This window comes from Eutrigla gurnardus (genome assembly GCF_963514095.1).
Source record: "Eutrigla gurnardus genome assembly, chromosome: 18".
Classification (NCBI taxonomy): Eukaryota; Metazoa; Chordata; class Actinopteri; order Perciformes; family Triglidae; genus Eutrigla; species Eutrigla gurnardus.
This window is the reverse complement of record NC_139929.1, coordinates 1,055,047-1,073,601: the sequence shown is the minus strand read 5'-3', so window position 1 is coordinate 1,073,601 and position 18,555 is coordinate 1,055,047. Positions and strand designations below refer to the sequence as shown.

The 18,555-nt window shown below is 44.0% G+C and overlaps 2 protein-coding genes across 3 annotated transcripts in view; both read left to right on the top strand.

Annotated features, from left to right (window-relative positions):
* LOC311029039 (sodium channel protein type 5 subunit alpha-like) overlaps nt 1-5,323 on the top strand; it is a 92,098-nt gene extending 86,775 nt beyond the window's left edge. The window contains exons 27-31 of the mRNA XM_084033904.1: nt 46-99; nt 402-543; nt 741-841; nt 1,231-1,501; nt 3,437-5,323. Coding sequence (XP_083890030.1) covers nt 46-99; nt 402-543; nt 741-841; nt 1,231-1,501; nt 3,437-4,731 — 1,863 coding nt within the window. The 3' untranslated portion in view covers nt 4,732-5,323. The remainder of the gene's footprint in view (nt 1-45; nt 100-401; nt 544-740; nt 842-1,230; nt 1,502-3,436) is intronic.
* Nucleotides 5,324-14,014: 8,691 nt separating this feature from the next.
* LOC311028900 (aspartyl/asparaginyl beta-hydroxylase-like) overlaps nt 14,015-18,555 on the top strand; it is a 29,128-nt gene continuing 24,587 nt past the window's right edge. The window contains exons 1-3 of one of the 2 annotated variants that reach the window (XM_084033698.1): nt 17,610-17,859; nt 17,916-18,199; nt 18,279-18,344. In XM_084033698.1, coding sequence (XP_083889824.1) covers nt 18,001-18,199; nt 18,279-18,344 — 265 coding nt within the window. In that variant the 5' untranslated portion in view covers nt 17,610-17,859; nt 17,916-18,000. Of the gene's footprint in view, nt 14,235-17,609; nt 17,860-17,915; nt 18,200-18,278; nt 18,345-18,555 lie in introns of those variants that run through there. The other variant, XM_084033699.1, reaches the window with a different exon arrangement.

Below are 18,555 nucleotides of genomic sequence, written 5' to 3'. Positions count from 1 at the left end.
ACAGCTGGTCACTATTTGATTGGTCTGATTCCTTTTGTTTCCAAGGCAACCTTCAAAGGCTGGATGGAGATCATGTACGCCGCGGTGGACTCGCGGGCCGTAAGTTGGATTTCTGCTTTTTTATCGTGAAATATAAGATTAGAATTTCAGAAAAGATTAATTTCCAGTTGTAATCTTGTCCTTCCGACGTTCTTCTTAAATATTTGTGATTTCTACTTTTATTCCATCCTAATTTAGCAAACTTCCTGCAGATATTTCACATTAAAAGCCCTGAAAAGGTTGAGGGTCGATACATTTTGGATTAAATAAAATAAATCGCGTGACAACGTGAGATTAAAAGTGAGTGAGAGGTGTTGGCCTAGGTGAAGACAGGAAGTGATGACGATGCATGTTCCTGTCAGGTGGAGGAGCAGCCGATCAAGGAGATCAACCTCTACATGTACCTGTACTTCGTCATCTTCATCATCTTCGGCTCCTTCTTCACCCTCAACCTCTTCATCGGCGTCATCATCGACAACTTCAACCAGCAGAAACGAAAGATGAGTACCAAGCTTTTACTTTTTTAATCCCACAATTGTTCACCAGTTTAACTTAAAGCTCTAATATTTTATTCAACTCGTGAAAAATGGGAGTGGAAACTAAATGTGGTGTTTTATTTGTGTCGATGGATCAGAACTTTGATTGTTTTTGGTGTGAAGCGTGAGGATGACGTAGCGGCTGCTGTTGCTGGTTCTACTTAGGGGGGCAGGACATCTTCATGACGGAGGAGCAGAAGAAGTACTACAACGCCATGAAGAAGCTGGGCTCCAAGAAACCCCAGAAGCCCATCCCCCGCCCCACGGTGAGGATCTGGATCCTGGTTTAGTCCACGTTGATGCATAATAATATAATAATCCCCTTCTTCAGTTCTGTTCCACTTTGACTCTAAACCAACCATATAATATAAAATCTGACCAGTCCAATCATCATCAATCATGTAGATTTTATATCCATCCATCTAATTCAGCACACTTCCTGCAGGGTTTTCACATTAAAAGCCTACTAAAAGCACTTCTATGTTCTTACCTAAATGTAAATGTTAAGAAAGGGTCGCAGTACATGAGTTTTATTTTGAAGGAGGGTAAATTACCAAACACCTTTCTTCATAAATATAAAGAAAGGTATCTGTGCTGGTGAGCTTAATAACGTGCAGGTTTTGAGGATTTCCCCGATACGGTTTTGGGTTTCCAGAACTCTGTGCAGGGCTTCTTCTTCGACCTGGCGGGGAAGCAGGCCTTCGACATCATCATCATGGTGCTGATCCTCTTCAACATGATCACCATGATGGTGGAGACGGACGAGCAGTCGCCCCGGATGGAGTACATCCTGAACAACATCAACCTGGCCTTCATCATCGTCTTCACCTTCGAGTGCCTCGTCAAGATCGTGGCGCTGCGCTGCTACTTCTTCACCGTCGGCTGGAACATCTTCGACTTCGTGGTCGTCATCCTCTCCATCGTCGGTGAGTTCCTCCACATAGTCTGGTCTGGTCTCTGGACTAATGTGAGCTACTATCTAGACCTCTGGGGGACCACAGGCAGTCTCTGGTTCCTCCACATAGTCTGGTCTGGTCTCTGGACTAATGTGAGCTACTATCTAGACCTCTGGGGGACCACAGACAGTCTCTGGTTCCTCCACATAGTCTGGTCTGGTCTCTGGACTAATGTGAGCTACTATCTAGACCTCTGGGGGACCACAGACAGTCTCTGGTTCCTCCACATAGTCTGGTCTGGTCTCTGGACTAATGTGATCTACTATCTAGACCTCTGGGGGACCACAGACAGTCTCTGGTTCCTCCACATAGTCTGGTCTGGTCTCTGGACTAATGTGAGCTACTATCTAGACCTCTAGGGGACCACAGACAGTCTCTGGTTCCTCCACATAGTCTGGTCTGGTCTCTGGACTAATGTGATCTACTATCTAGACCTCTGGGGGACCACAGACAGTCTCTGGTTCCTCCACATGGTCTGGTCTGGTCTGGTCAAACTGGTCCCGTGATGAGTGCGAGGCGTCAGCTGTGTCTGATATAATGGCTGCCCGACCGTTATCTGCCCACAAAGCAACCGTCTGGGCGGCCTTGATGTTTACCCTGCAAACCCAAGGTCCCTGCGTGGTCGTATACGGCCACACACACACACACACACACACACACACACACACACACACACACACGACGGCAGCGGCCGCACGGACCGAGCTAAGCAGGTAATTTAGCTATCAGTGTTGTGACAAGACCGCATGTGTGTAATTAAGTGTGTGTGCTGAGGACGAGGCTGCCGGGGGGAGGTGAAGGTAACGGCAGCAATCAGAGCTGCCAGAGGGCGGTCCCCGGGGACAAATCAAACATGATTGACCCGTTACATCAGCGCGTGTGTGTGTGTGTGTGTGTGTGTGCGTGTGTGTGAGGGGGTGTGGAGGTGATGTACGACGTGATGGTGATTCCCTCTCGACTCCCCCCTGCTCATCCCTTCCATCACCCATAACTCAGCACAGGGAGACGGACGGGCGATGGCGGCCGGCTCCTCTTTGAGTTTATCATCCCGGGTAACAAGGAAAAGAGGGGGGGGGGGGGGGGGGGGGCGCTGCTCAGCCCTCCACATCCAATCACTCACGTTGTAATCGGACCCTGCCACGCTGAGACAGAAACATCCGAACGGAGAGCTTTTAGATGATGTGACTCACAGGAACGTCCTCAAATAAAAAAGAAAACCGCCGGTCGACTAATAATCTTCACTTCATCGATTTTAGCCGATACGACCCCCCAGACGCGTCTCCGGAGCCGGTAGGAATCAGCCCCGAGGGACAAGCCTCTTCAAATCGTATTAATCGGGGCATGTTAGAGATTCTTACCGTGATGTCAGAGACATTATTTTTATTCAGCTTAATGGGCTCGGTCTCCGGGCAGATCGCTGGTTTCAGGTACCAGGATACCGTTTGTTTTGGTGTCTCTCAGCACGAAAACAAGCAAATGGTAACTTTTTTTTCGTGACTTAGACACATCATGTGACTACGCAAAGAGTGAGTAACGTAGTATTAAATACTGATGTGTTCCTAACTGTGAGTCCCAAAGCATAGCCGACGGTTTTCCTAAATCTAACTTTGGTTTTATTACCAAAGTCAAACATTCTTTGTAAAATAACTACGTAGATTTGTACATCTCCATAGTTATTTTAAGCCCAACGATGACTACAAATGCTACGTGGTTTTGTTGCCAGATGTTACGTTTGTTTAGCGTAATGACGTCCCGACTGACAAAAAAGAAAATGTGGTACGAGCGTTAACAATACCTGCAACTGAAATGCTTTAGTTACTTTAGTTAGAAAGTCCTCAGTTTATCGACTGTCGGAGGATCGTCTGTGAGGGAAAAGTGTGTGACGGGATTTCTCTTGTGTTCCAGGTATCGTGCTCGCCGACATCATCGAGAAGTACTTTGTCTCGCCGACGCTGTTCCGAGTGATACGATTGGCCCGCATCGGACGGATCCTACGTCTCATCAGAGGCGCTAAGGGCATCCGGACGTTACTGTTTGCCCTCATGATGTCCCTCCCCGCCCTCTTCAACATCGGCCTCCTCCTCTTCCTCGTCATGTTCATATACGCCATCTTCGGCATGGCCAACTTCGCCTACGTGAAGCGGCAGGCGGGGATCGACGACATGTTCAACTTCGAGACATTCGGCAACAGCATGATCTGCTTGTTCCAGATCACCACGTCGGCCGGCTGGGACAGCCTCCTCAGCCCCATCCTCAACAACTCCCCCGAGGAGTGCAACGCCAACCTGCCCCACACCGGCACCACCGTCCGGGGGAACTGCGGGAACCCGTCGGTGGGCATCACCTTCTTCGTCACCTACATCATCATCTCCTTCCTCATCGTGGTGAACATGTACATCGCCATCATCCTGGAGAACTTCAGCGTGGCCACGGAGGAGAGCACCGAGCCGCTGAGCGAGGACGACTTCGAGATGTTCTACGAGGTCTGGGAGAAGTTCGACTCGGAGGCCACGCAGTTCATCGAGTACGCCAAGCTGTCGGACTTTGCCGACTCGCTGTCGGAGCCGCTGCGCATCAGCAAGCCCAATAAGATCAAGCTGATCACCATGGACCTGCCCATGGTCAGTGGAGACAAGATCCACTGCCTGGACATCCTCTTTGCCTTCACCAAGCGCGTTCTGGGCGAGTCGGGCGAGATGGATGCCCTCAAGCAGCAGATGGAGGAGAAGTTCATGATGGCGAACCCGTCAAAGATCTCCTACGAGCCGATCACCACGACTCTGAGGCGAAAACAGGAAGAGGTCTCAGCCACAGTGATCCAGAGGTGCTACCGCAGACACCTGGTGAGGCGGCAGCTGAAGGCCGCCTCCTACTTGTACCGCCAAATCACGACGCCTCGCCACGCCGGGGTGGAAGGCGAAGGAGGCGAGGGGTTATTCGAGGATGCGCCTGAGAAAGAAGGGCTGATCGCCGCCATGATGCGTGAAAACTACGGCTCCAGTTTGTTAGGGATCGACCGCTCCGAGATTTCCTCCACCTCGTCACCGCCGTCTTACGACACCGTGACGCGAGCCACGTCGGAGATCTTTCACCCGCTCGCCGCCAAGACGGAAACGATAGTGGACACCGCCTGCAGCGAACCGAGCCAACAATCATCGTCCTTGGTCGACCCCGACGGACGGCAGGAAACCGTTCCGTAGCGGGAACCAAAAAGCAAAAAAGAAGTGAGCGAATGAGGATGTCCTCGTTTTGGGTTTTGCCCGTTTGTTCTTTTGTTTACTGAATGTACCGAGGCTGGAGAACGCTGACGAGGCGGCGTAGAGAAGCTACGAGGAGCTGCAGGAGGAGTCCCAAAGTGGAATATTTACTACCTTTAAAGTTACTTCCTGTTTCCTGTTTGTGAGATTCCTGGACTCATTTATGGAATTTCTTGAAGGGAAGCAGAACAAACCTGCAAAGACAGAGAGGGAAACCCGTCAACTCTGCCTCTCGCAGTGAAAGACAGAAGTGTCGGGTCTCAGGCGTCCACCAGAGCTGACTGACCTTTGACCCTGGCTGCAGGGGGTCAAAACAACTATATCAGATGTATCCATCATTTATTGGCCTGGGGGGTTCGTGCCTTCCCACAGTTGATCAATATTCTCAGAGTTCGTCCGGCTGTAGGAGCGACGTCGGACGTGTTTCTTGTTAACTTTCCGACCGACTCGAGACTCGAGAGAGGAGGGAAAATATGATGATTTAAAAAAAATGTTTTCGTAGTAAAAGTATAACTTTGTTGATGTTACCAGTCTTTTAATAGCGGTACGATTATTACTATTTTTTATATTTTTTAGAGTAAGCTGAAGAAGAAGAAGTAAAAACAAGCAGTCTCTCTCTGTCGACTTCGGAGCGGCACTAACGGCGAGAAAACTTTGCGATAGATGAGAGGAGAAAACAGAAACCTGGGAAGCAACTTCATCTGTTTTTGTTGGCAGTTTTGCACTTTTACGTTTACATGTGCTGTCACTTTACCGCACCTGGGCAAAGACACAAAACAAAGGGCCAGGGAAGTTTTTATGTTTCCTGAAAACCTTCTGAGATTAACACCAAAAACACTCGAGCACAATGAGATTTCCGACCCGGACTCTTCCAGCGTTGTTTTGGTGGTGAACGCCCTGTTGTCCGTCCGTCTGCTCCGCCGCCGCCGCCGGGTGATTTGTCTAAAAGTCCTCCTTGAACTTCACAAACAAACTAGAAACAGAAAAGTCGTATTCTTCCGGAGTAAAGACGTGCGTGAGGAGGAAAATGGAATTTACTGGCTTGTAGTCGAGGCCTTAAAGCATCCATTCATTTACTGAAAAGTCGGGTAAAGCAAAAATAAACATGTGGAAATATGTGTTATTAACCACGCAGCCACATGCAAAAGTTTATAAAATATATATATAATATGTAAACTTTATGTATAAAATTAGGTTTACAAATCGTGAAAATATTGGCAGTATTCCCTGGTGGGAACTGAAATGCAAATTTGATTAAAGTTTCAGGTGATTATTATATTATTAGTGATTTTGTGATTTTGTTAGTTTAGTTTTCTGAAATGTTACGTTTAAATATTAAATATGTAAATATTTTCATACATTTCCAGACCCAAAATCTGAACATTTCATAAAGTCTATGGCCATGAAAAAAAATCAATCATCATTTTAGGAATAAAATAAAATGAGGCTATGAATAATATATTCATTAAGATAATATATTATATGAACAAACCTGGAATGAAAGTGTAAAGTTTGAGCTGCTGAAGATTGATGGAGATTTCTGGCTAATTTAGAGAAAACGACCTAGGATAAGATAAAAGAATGAACTAATTGAACATTTTTTTGAATTGCATGTTTTCTGAAATGTTATTTTAAATATGCAATAAGTGAATTTAGGAGAAATCTACAGACGCAAACAGACAAAAGTAGTAAAATAAATGTTTTCTGTATTAAGAAAGATAAATAGACCAAAATCTACAAATTGACCCGTGCATGAAAAATAATTTAAACTATCTAATTAAAAATCGAATTATCATCAATAATCATCCATATCATTATGCCTCGGGTTCAATTACCTTTTTTCAAAGCGAGATAAATATTGTTTAGTGCAGTTAAAAAAAACTTGAAAAACTTGACAAAACATTAAAACAATATACTCGTAAAAATATGTGAACAAACCGTTTTACCAACCGAACAAAGAAACAGATTCTTGCTGGAATCACTTCCGATGGCTCGTTAGAAAACGTCCTCTATCGGGGGATTTAACGTTGGAAACGCTCGATGCCAACTCTTTGGACAAATCACCCGCTGTCATCGTGTTTCCGTCTGGTCGGAGTCCAGATCTTAGACCGGCGTCGGCGTTAGACGGGTTCAGGTCTTGGCGGTGTCGAGCAGCTCTCACCGGAGTGCGACAATCAACTCAGCACATCGGCATCGCCCCGTTGCTCCGGCTGAGCTCCGTGATTCAGCGTTTGATCGCTCGCCAGCATCCTGAAGAAACCGACTCACAGCAGCAGATCGTCGGCGTAGAGGCGACACTTCAGTTCAAACAAATGTTGCACATCTAAACGACATCTAAACAATTTAATAAAACTACATAATTTTCCGTCATCCCGTTATACGATCTGAAACTTGTTTGGACCGAATACTTTCTTCAGGAGAATATCTGTGAAGTTACTAGAAGAGGAATTTAAAACAGGTTTCTCCAGAATGCTGGCGATGCAAAAAATAAAATGTTTCTGCTTCCTGTTTCTGCTGAATTATATGAAGAGTTTCCTTTTCAAATGTGGGGGATTAATTGGAACATCTTCTAGTTTAATTAGAAAATTACATTTAAGGCAAGTTTTCTTTAGTGTTACATCCTGCAAAATCACGTTTTCCTCGATTACGCATCGAGGAAAACGTCACAGAAAACAGTCGCAGCTTGTTTAAAAGGTTGCAACTTGAGCAGCGGTCTCCTGGGTGAAAGTCCTGTGCAAATATAATTCATAATTCACAGCGTAACTCACCACAACAAATTCGAGATTTTGCCGAAAGCTTTATTTTCCCAGTTTGAAACAGAGACTCTTCATATAAAAACACTGTTATTTATTTATTTATTAATTAACTTTTCCAGTTGATTTCTTGAGTTTTTTTTAGCTGTAGTTTTTATGTTGTAGCTGCGTCCCGGAAGAGAAGTGGAGGCTGAGCGAGACGGCTTCTTTATCCATTTTGCACAGAGAAACACACAAAAACAGACCAGAGCGCGTCTAGCAATAACGAAACCTTTTTAAGTGAGTTAGTTCGGAAACAGCTGGTTCACAGGAACGTTTTCTCACTGAATCGTGTTGTTTGAGCGAGCACGGCGACCTCGCCGGCGGCGGCGTGCGGTCGCAGACAGCGGCGGCGTCTGAAGCCGACGTGAAGCAGTGTTACCGCTTGTTTTTTATCAAGATGAAGTGTCAAAGTGTGCGTGTAAAACAGCGTTCGTTCAGTCTGCTTCGATCTCTCTCTCTCTCTCCGTCTCCGTCGTCGTGGTAACCCGAGGGATCTTTACGAAACGCTTTACTAGACTAATTTAGAAAAGTAAAAAAAAGAACAAAAAAAACACTTTTACTGGCACTGTCTGGACTCTATTTCTACTAGATTCTATTTAGACTAAATAAGCGTATACATACACTAGGTAGATACTAAGACACTGCTGAACTGCTGCGAGGCGTATTTCAGGTTGCAGTTGTGCTGAAGGGCTGTTTTCAGTAGCAATAGACCCAGAGTGTGCCTGCTACATACCAACCCCACACTCCAAGCCATGCTCCCATTGGTTGATTCTTTGATTTCTTGACTGGCGGACTGAGTGATTATTTGATTGATGAAATTATTCTTATGCACCCCCCCCCCCCTCCCCTCCCCCTTTTTAAAAGGTTTGGACTAAAGTCAACAGTTTTCTTGCAGTACCGTGAACGGCCACTGGGGGAATCTTGGCAGCCACACATCCACATGTCTCGTACTATCAATCCTACTTGTTTGCCCCCCCCCCCCCCCCCCCCCCCCCTGCGGTGAACCTGGACCCCCGACTCTGCTTTGCACTGAGCACAAAAACACAGTTTACACATTTGACCACGCTAGCTGTCGGGATCGGGACGGGAGGACCGACGTCCGACTCACCGCCAAAATCCCACTAGAAAAACCTGCAAAATAAACTCTTCTTTTGGAGGGAAATACCATCTCTGCTGAGCGGTGGGTCGGTCCATGTGGTGCTACTGAGGGGTTTTTGGAAGAGTCCATGTTATGATTGAAGGGGGGGCGAGGATCTCTGCTCCTGCCTTCTTTTACCCATCTTCAAAACCAAAAGCTGCTTCGTCAACCTTCAAAATAAAAGGACAAACATTAACGCATTAACCGCAGACGACCTGCACAGAAAACAACAAGTTCCATTATTATTATTATTATTACTCTTGTTACTATTAACTGTGTGATAAATGCAATACAACAGTTATGCTGTATCTCATCTACAGTCTGAGGAGAAAAACAATGTTTTCACTTTTTCTCATTGTCATGGATGCGTTTGTTTTATTTCATGCATCCTCTCACTGCTTTAAGCACCGCCGCCGGTTTCACAGGGGGGGGGGGGGGGGCAGGTCTCCGGCTTCATATCAGCCCCCAGAAACCTCATATCTTCCAGAGAAAGTCGCCTTCTTTCACTCATCTCGCCAATCGTCTTTTAATCCCGGCTGAAAAATTCTCTCATCGTTCATTTTCAGACAAATCGCTCAGTTGGAGATACGAGGTTTCACGATACAGGTGTTGTCTTCATGCTGGGGACAAACAAAAAGTCGGGTCAAAACCTTGTAACTCCAAATATTTAACGAGAAGAAGCTCAAACATGTTTCGGTCCAAATGTGACTTGTTGTCTCTCCATCACTACTTTTTAAGAAAATGCGTAATGTTTTTTCCATATTTGTACTAAAATGAGTTACAAGGTTTTCCTCTGACCTGAGTGGTCCCGTCGCTCTGTAACCATGGCAACAGGCGATGGAACCTCGGTGTAAAGGAGGCGAAAGCCGGGCCTCAGTGACCCCACCTTGGTGTTTTAGAGACAATAATAATAATAACGATTATGATATGAATATATATATATATATATATAAAAATACATATATAAATACATATATATATATATATATATATATATATATATATACACACTTTTTAGTACTTTGAGTTGAAATACATTTTAGTATTTTGCAAATACATGTCTCTGTATATAAAACAAAAGCCTCCTGTAATAAACAAGAAAAAAGTTTACTACTGAATCCGTTGTGATGCTTTTATATTGATGGTGTGTTTTTATTGTGGCACTACTTCCTTTTCACGCAGAAACAACATTTTAAAACATTACCCAGAGTTCTTAGCGTTTCATTGAGAACTTACATTTACAAATTGTCAAAATCTCAGGTTTTATGGCTTCCTGTCTCCCAGGGCATGCTGGGTAATAATTGGCCCCTGTGGCAGATTGCTTACTTGCCAACGACCTTGTGATGTAATGCCGTGTGATTGTGTGTGTGTGATTGAGTGTGTGTGTGTCTCCTCTTCCTCACGAAGCTCCGTGATGACGTCACTGAGTGTCACACTGAAGTGCCAAAATGTGGATTCATCCACCGCAGAAAATAGTCCCCAAACAAATTACACTTGGTTTCTTCTTCTTCCTCTTCGTCTTCCTCTTCATCTTGTTCCTCTTCGTCTTGTTCCTCTTCGTCTTGTTCCTCTTCTTCTTCCTCTTGTTCCTCTTCTTCTTCCTCTTCGTCTTGTTCCTCTTCTTCTTCTTCCTCTTCGTCTTGTTACTCTTCTTCTTGTTCCTCTTCGTCTTGTTCCTCTTCTTCTTCCTCCTCTTCGTCTTGTTCCTCTTCTTCTTCCTCCTCTTCGTCTTGTTCCTCTTCTTCTTGTTCCTGTTCGTCTTGTTCCTCTTCTTCTTCTTCGATAGCCAATCAAGCGTATCTCTTGGTGTTTGAAGGTTTACTGATCAGCTGGTCAGACGGAGCGACCTGTTCCTTTAAGGTGAGATTTGTATTTGTTTAAAATACTTTTAAAAAGTTTTATGAAGTTTCTGTCATGCCTCCGTCTCTCCCTCTCTGATGATCATCAATGAGTCGCGTGTCGGTGAGTTAACGAGCTCGTGTGACTGAACACACACTGTCCTCTCTGAACTGCCTTGTTGCCCTTGAGCAAGGCGCTGCATGGAGACTGTGTGTGCAGATTTGTTTACTTGGTTATGTAACCATGTTTCTCTCCCCCCCCCCCCACACACACACACACACACACACAGAGCATATGTTAAATGGAGCTTCCCATCTGTCTGCCTGCCAAACATCGGAGTTTACTCTCTTAAAGGGACAGTTCACCTTTATTTGGTTTATGGGGCAGCCACTCAATTATTGTGGCTTCCTGTTCGAATGCGTTTGTATTCATTTAGTTTTTTGGTTTGTTTTTTCTGTAAAGAGCCTTTGTGTTAGGAAAAGCACTACACAAATTACATTTATTATTATTATTGTTATTATTATCCTTCCGGTTCAGTCCTAGCATCGCCGTAAAGAACGGTGACGTGGAGAGATGAAGCCCCGCCCCCTTCCTGTGTCCCTCATGTTAGGATAAATATGGAGAGAGACAAATGATGTTTTGATCCCGTTTTAATTCCACGTGTGATGTTTGTCAGTTTAACCGATGTGTGAACCGCGGTGGACACAGGAAGGGGCGGGGCTTAGCCTCGCTAGTGTTAGGGCTGCAAATTATGACAAATTTTTACTGATTTCACGGATTTACATTATTTTAATATAAAAAAATAATAATAATACATTATTATGTTTAATATTAATGTATTTATTATATTTATATTATATCATATTATAATATTTTTTCTAATATTTATAAAAAACACAGTGTTGACCTTGCATAGTGTCAGGCTTTCCTGCGGGATTGTGGGAGTTTTCCCTCCCAGTGGGGCTGTACTGAGCGCGCTCAGAAGAACCGAAGGCTAAACAGGAACAGTTAGGCGGGTGTGTGTGTGTGTGTGTGTGTGTGTGTGTGTGTGTGTGTGTGTGTGTGTGTGTGTGTGTGTGTGTGTGTGTGTGTGTGTCCCTGTGGTCCTGTGGTCTAGTCAACTTTTAAAACAAATGGTCTCTTCTTCTTCTTCCTCCTCCTCTTCGTCTTCCTCTTTTTCTTCGTGTCTGATCGTTCTGACTGTGTCTCTGCTGGTTAGGATCAAAGAGCGTCACCAGTACGACACACACACACTATAATTAATGCAGGACAGTTGCTGATGCAGCATAAAGTCTGTGATGTCATTTGTATCATGGTGGGCTTCGTCATGAACACACACACACACACACACACAGTGGTGGAGGTTGGTGTGGTTGTTCTGACTGTTCGGATGAAAATGTATGAATATATTATATAATTACACCGTAACGTCGCTCCCCTCCTTCTGTCCCTCCGTCCTCCACAACCTCAGTAAGAAGTTTGGGAGTCCCATGGGACACCTTCACACTCGGTGTGTGTGTGTGTGTGTGTGTGTGTGTGTGTGTGTGTGTGTGTGTGTGTGTGTGTGTGTGTGTGTGTGTGTGTGTGTGTGAGTGCGTGTTCTCCGTTGCCATGGCAGCAGGGTGTTGATGAGGTCCCGTGACAGCAGACAGGGAAAGATGAGTGTGTTCCCTGACTTCACTGTCCAGAACATCAGACATAAAAACACTGTGAACCTGGACCTGTGATCTGACTGACTGTTTCACCACTGAAGACAAAGAGACACAAAACAATTATAACGGGAGAGAAATGACCTCAGAGGGATGCAAAACATCTATCCACACTGTGGAGAGAGATGCAAAATGACGATGAAGACGTGTAAAATTACTGTAAAATGACAAAGATGTGTAAAATTACTGTAAAATGACGAGGAAGACATGTGAAATTACTGTAAAATGACGCTGAAGACATGTACAATTACTGTAAAATGACGCTGAAGACATGTACCAGTACTGTAAAATGACGCTGAAGACATGTACCATTACTGTAAAATGACGAGGAAGACATGTACCATTACTGTAAAATGACGAGGAAGACATGTACAATTAGTGCTGATGAGGTGCCTGACGACAGGACAGACAGACAGACAGACAGACTACTTCAACAACATAAAGACAAAACCCTAAAAGGACAGAAGAGAAAGGAAGGTAAGAGAAAGAACGGGAAGAAAGACAGGAGGGAGGAACGAGAGAGAGAAAGAGTTGAATGTCAAGCCCACACTAATTGTTTCTATTTTAGAGAGCAGAGCTGCTTTCAGACTGATTTAAGGAGTCGGTGTAAAAGTGACCTAAAAACAAAGCAGAGAGCCAGCTGACGCTCACTGATAACACACACACACACACACACACACATCCTGATGCAAACTACACAACATTTTGACCATCTCTCGCATTAATCATCCTGGTCTGAATCATCTGAATCGTTATATCTTCAGCAGCAAAACATCTAATTCAAAGGATGAACGCATCGACTACAATCAGGAGAGACGAGGAGAGACGGCGGCGGCGGCGGCGGCGGCGGTGCCACAGCATCATCATTTATCTTCTGTCCACGAGAGAAGAAGTGTTGTAAAGAAATAATAGAGGATACGAGGTGAGACATACTCACTGGTTGGTCTTTCTGTGGAGTTGTACTGCCTCCTGCAGGAATACACGAGTACTGCAAGACAAGTTAGACCTGGTCCCACCACTGGTCTGTAACAGGTCTGTAGTCTCAGTGGGTCCCACCACTGGTCTGTAACAGGTCTGTAGTCTCAGTGGGTTCCACCACTGGTCTGTAACAGGTCTGTAGTCTCAGTGGGTCCCCCTCTGGTCTGTAACAGGTCTGTAGTCTCAGGGCTCCTTTTCAGAATAGAAATCTGAAGATCTCCCGTCTCTAGGGAAATGAGGGAATGATATGAAGTCCTAAATGCAGATGGGTGAAGTATCCCTTTAATATAAAATATACAACTATCAATGTAAATGCTGTAGGGGGCGCTGCTCACTTTATGTATCAGCCCAGTTCTCTAGTCTCTAAGACCTGGTGACCATTACTCACATAAATGTGGTGATGATGATGATGATGATGATGATGATGATGATGATGATGATGATGATGATGATGTAATGGTGGAGGGATTGGAAAATAAAGTAATAGTAAAACGTTTTTATAACTTCCCTTTGATCTGTTTTGTTATTCAAACCGTACCAATACAGATTTATGACGTCATAAATGATATTTCTCCTCGCGTGACGTCTGCCATCGGGGTTAAAACTCCTCTCCCTACGTTTTGCCACGTTTTTGCTCGTTTCCAAAGAGAGAGAGCCGTACCTGCAACCTGATTGGTTTAACCCGACGAGAGTCCCGCCCACCGAGCCGTTTCTCTGGCTCTGATTGGTCGAATTGTAAAGTCAGTTGCGGTTACTATGGACTTTGGCTTTCGCTGGTATCCAAGTGAGGACGTGATTTTTGGGGCAACTCTCATCAATGAGAGCGGAGAACACATAACGCGAAGCAGCGCGGATCTCGTCCATGTTTTGTCGTATTTTACAGATACGTTAGCTTGTTAGCTTGTAGCCGCCCAGCCAGAAAACTGCATCGGAGACTTTACGAAGGGATGGCCCAGAGAAAGACTCCCAAAACCCACTCCAAAAAAGGTCAGTGCCCCTTTTCCTTGCTAGTCTCGAGTCCGGGACGCGCCTCTGGTGGCTTCCCGCACACATTCTTTTCTCCTATTAAATGAAACTATCCTGCAATAAAGTTGCCTTCCGCGTCGGGGAAACATGTCTCTCCGACAAAAGAAAGACGGTTCATGAATCTTACAGCATCATTCTTCAGTTCTGCTCACGCGACGAAGAAATACAGCAACATGAAGCCTCCACTCTTCTCCGGGGCGTCCAGAAGCAAACATTAAAACACTACATTTCTCCTTTAAAACAAGATAGCTTGTGTTTTTCACCTATGCCGAACCGAGTAGCGGGTCCAATACGTTATTCGCACACGCTCAAATCCGCGTTTTCTTATATTGGTTCACCGCTAAAGTAGGGAATATTATAACTGTCACACTTTTCCAATGGAGTCTGGTTTTGACGTTCTCGCGATATTGGGTTTTGCTAGTTTAGCCGTTTTTTTCTGTTGTTCGCTGTTAAAATAATAATAAAAAACAGCATAGACGACTGAAGCTGTCTGGCGTAAGTAAATGATGTCATTTTAATTAAGATGATGCTGTGTGTGGGTGTGTGTGTGTGTGTGTGTGTTACTAGCTTGTCCATCTTTAGCTGGAAGTGGCCCTGCGTGACGCGTTTAGCTAACCTAGCTACCACAGATGAGGGTCCGCTAACTGTAAGTTAGCTAACAAGCTCTTAACTTTTTTTCGTTATTTTTAACGGGCAGCAGTTAGCTTACTTGGTGGTCGAAGTTTTGTGTTTTTTCTTCTCTAAACCACATCCAGGGATGGAGTTGACGACAAACCCACTTTAATCACTGTATTTTACACATTTATAAGACGTAAATATTAAGTTATTCCATAAGAATGACGTAGCTTCATCGTGGTCATTAATTAGCATAAAACAACAGTGTGGTTGTGTCTGTGGTGGTGCGTTCAGGGACCTTCTCATACTTGCTGCGATGCTCCCAGATATGTTGTGATATTTGCACAGTATCATTTATATGATGGCATTCATAGTTTAATATATATTTATTTAATTATTATTATTATTATTATGTTAATTAATTCCCCAATAATAGTCATAATAGATTGTATTTATATTGCACATTTCCTTCAGTGAATCTCAGAGTGCTTACATTAAAATAATAATAATAAAAAGCATAAATACATGGCATCATATCACAGGGGGCACAATTTAATCATTACTAGAGGATCAGTTATTTACCCAGCTTTTTATTTACATATATATATTGTTTATACATAGGGTCTTTTTTGAACCATTCTTAGTCTGGCCCCTCACCTGAGACCAATGTGCCATGGGAAACCCTCCCAGGAGCACAAAGCTCCCGACAACACAGCCCTCAGGGTCATAGGGACACACAAACCGCTCCACCGCGTTAAGGTGATGGTTCCCGGAGAGGTCTGTTAGGAATTCATAGCCAAATTTAGAAATCAAATTGATGTGGGGAAAACCGGAGCACCCGGAGGAAACCCGTTATAGAATTAATTAATCTATACGTTTTTTAGGAATTTATAGCCAAATTTAGAAGTCTGATGGGGGGGAAAACAGTAGCACCCGGAGGAAACCCGTTAAAGAATTAATTAATCTATTTATTTTTCAGGAATTTATAGCCAAATTTAGAAGTCTGATGGGGGGGGAAACGGTAGCACCCGGAGGAAACCCGTTAAAGAATTAATTAATCTATTTATTTTTCAGGAATTTATAGCCAAATTTAGAAGTCTGATGGGGGGGGAAACGGTAGCACCCGGAGGAAACCCGTTAAAGAATTAATTAATCTATTTATTTTTCAGGAATTTATAGCCAAATTTAGAAGTCTGATGGGGGGGGGAAACGGTAGCACCTGGAGGAAACCCGTTAAAGAATTAATAGTAACAATGGGAAGGGGATGGGGTGGATGGGGTACAGTGTAGAGTAATGTAATATGACACCAGCGTGTCACAAGTCAGTTTCCACAACTGTTTTGGCACTAATTTCTTCTTTGAGGGCGTCCCGTTGTCTGCAGTGCTGGTCTTTCTCCTCTGCACTGAAACCAATGCCTCTGTCTCCTGTTGCATGGCAGTGCATGCGTTCTCCTGCACAGTGGCTAATTGGTTTTCAAGAGACAGGAACTCAATTTTCTGTTCGAGCTCCTCATTTTCTGTTTTGCAGCTGCGTATTGGGCTTCCACTTCACCAAAACTCTCCAGCCTTTTTGTGAGGTCTGTAAGTTTTAGTTCCAGTGTTTGCTGCTGATAGTCCATTTCCTCGACCTGGACTTCGTCACCGAGCGCAGCCAACTTTCCGCAGCTTTTGACCTCTCTCTCCAACATGGAAACATGCCTTTGCATGGTCAGGAGAAATGCAGCCATGCATTTTACCATCTCATCCATGTTACTTTGGGTATCTGGTGCCTGGCTGTGGTGGGACTGATTCATGGTGTTGTTTTCCATGGACTCCAGTGTGGGAAAGGTGTTTGGTTCAGCGAAACCTTTTTTTGCTTGTTTTGTTTGTTTTGTTTTACAAACTTTATTATCAATAATATTACGACATTACAAAATAAATAAAAGTGCAGGGAGGAGTTTTACAAAGTACATAAACATACAGTTTGATTTCATAACAACAAAAAACAACTGAAATCATCTGGTAATGGTTGTTCTTTAAGATGTTGTTGTCAATAGTTTTCTACTTTATACAATACTAGGTAATTAATGGGAACCACTGCTGACTTAGAAAAAAAAGAATATAATATAATATTAATTTTTTAAAATTGTAATCCTGCTAATAATTCCTATTTAATTAAATGTATCTGTAATCTGATTATGCAATTAATATTTTTCTGTTATTTTAAGGGAATACTGTTCCCTTTTTTGTATCCTAATCAATCCTAATCTGCCCACATTCTTTATATATATATATATATATATATATATATATATATATATATATATAAAGTGGAAAAACGAATAAATGGGATGATCGTCATTTTTAATGTTTCCCTGCATAAAGAAATGATGAATAAAATCTTGTCATTTGTTGTTTGTTTTTTTAATCAGGCAATCACAATTTTCAGCATTATCCCGAAATTCAACACGATCAAATAATTAATATAAATACATTTTTTTATTGTTATATTGTTATTGTTTTTATTGAATGTTTTATTGACTAATTTCTTTCAACTTTTGGAACGTTATTTTGGTCGTGTGTGTTTGTGTGTGTGTGTTTGAGATGCCAGAGAGGACAGAATATCCCAGCAAATAACCTTGACACTTGTTTGTTCACACACGCGCACACACACACACACACACAGTGTCCCTGGGTTTGTCAGCTCTAATAATAGTGTGGATCAGGTTCTGGAGGGCCAGTAGTCCGTTGTACTGCCGGGAGGAAGAGGAGGAGCTCTTTCATTCTGCTGCTCAGCTCAGTCACTTTCTGTCGTCCTCTTGGTTCACTATTATTTTCTCCACTGCCTGTTTTTGGGCCGATCAATAAGTTGGAATATATTTGACTTTACGGTTTTCTTAAAGAACTTCTTTTGCAAAGTTTTTGCTTCCTTTTGTTTCCTTCTGTTTTTACGTGGACATCGTGGCTTTATATTCTCAGATAAATCTAATTTATTTTCATTTAATTCTATTTTCATGGTGGTTTAGTTTGAAACCCCGCCCACTGTAGACCTGGTCTGGGTTGGTTCTGGTCTGGCCTGGTTCCGTCCTGGCTTTGGTCCTGTTTTTGGGCTCAGCTGAGACCCGAGACGGTCCATGCAGCGCTACCGCCACTTTGGCGCCTCCCTCCCCCCCGTCCCTGCGCCAGCTCCTGTAGAGGAGATCCACGCCGAGGAGGAGGAGGAGGAGGAGGTGGTGTATGAGGAGGAGGAGGTGTACGATGAAGAGGAGGTGTACAGCGAAGAGGCTGAGCCGCTGATACAGGAGGAGGCGGAGCCTGTGGTCCAGGAGACAGGTAGGTTTGGTGTGGGATTGAGGATTGACCCGGTGGTGTTTTGGTTCTAATGTGGTCCGGTTTGGTTTGGCTTGGCTAGGGAGCGCTAACGAGGAGGAGGCGTCTCATACGAAGGAGGAGGTGCAGCCTGTGGACCAGGGGACAGGTCTGGATCGGTTTGGCAAAAGCTCATCGAGCATGGTTTGATTCTGTTGTGTCGCATGATTTTAACGCAAACTCAGCACATCCTGTAGCTAATTTTCAAAATAAAAGCCTTCCAGTGAAGAGAATTGTGTCAGGCTTTTACTCCTTAAAGTAGTGACGTAGCTACAGGAAGTCTTGAAGTGAACTTGGATCCAGGATGCATCCTGATTAGG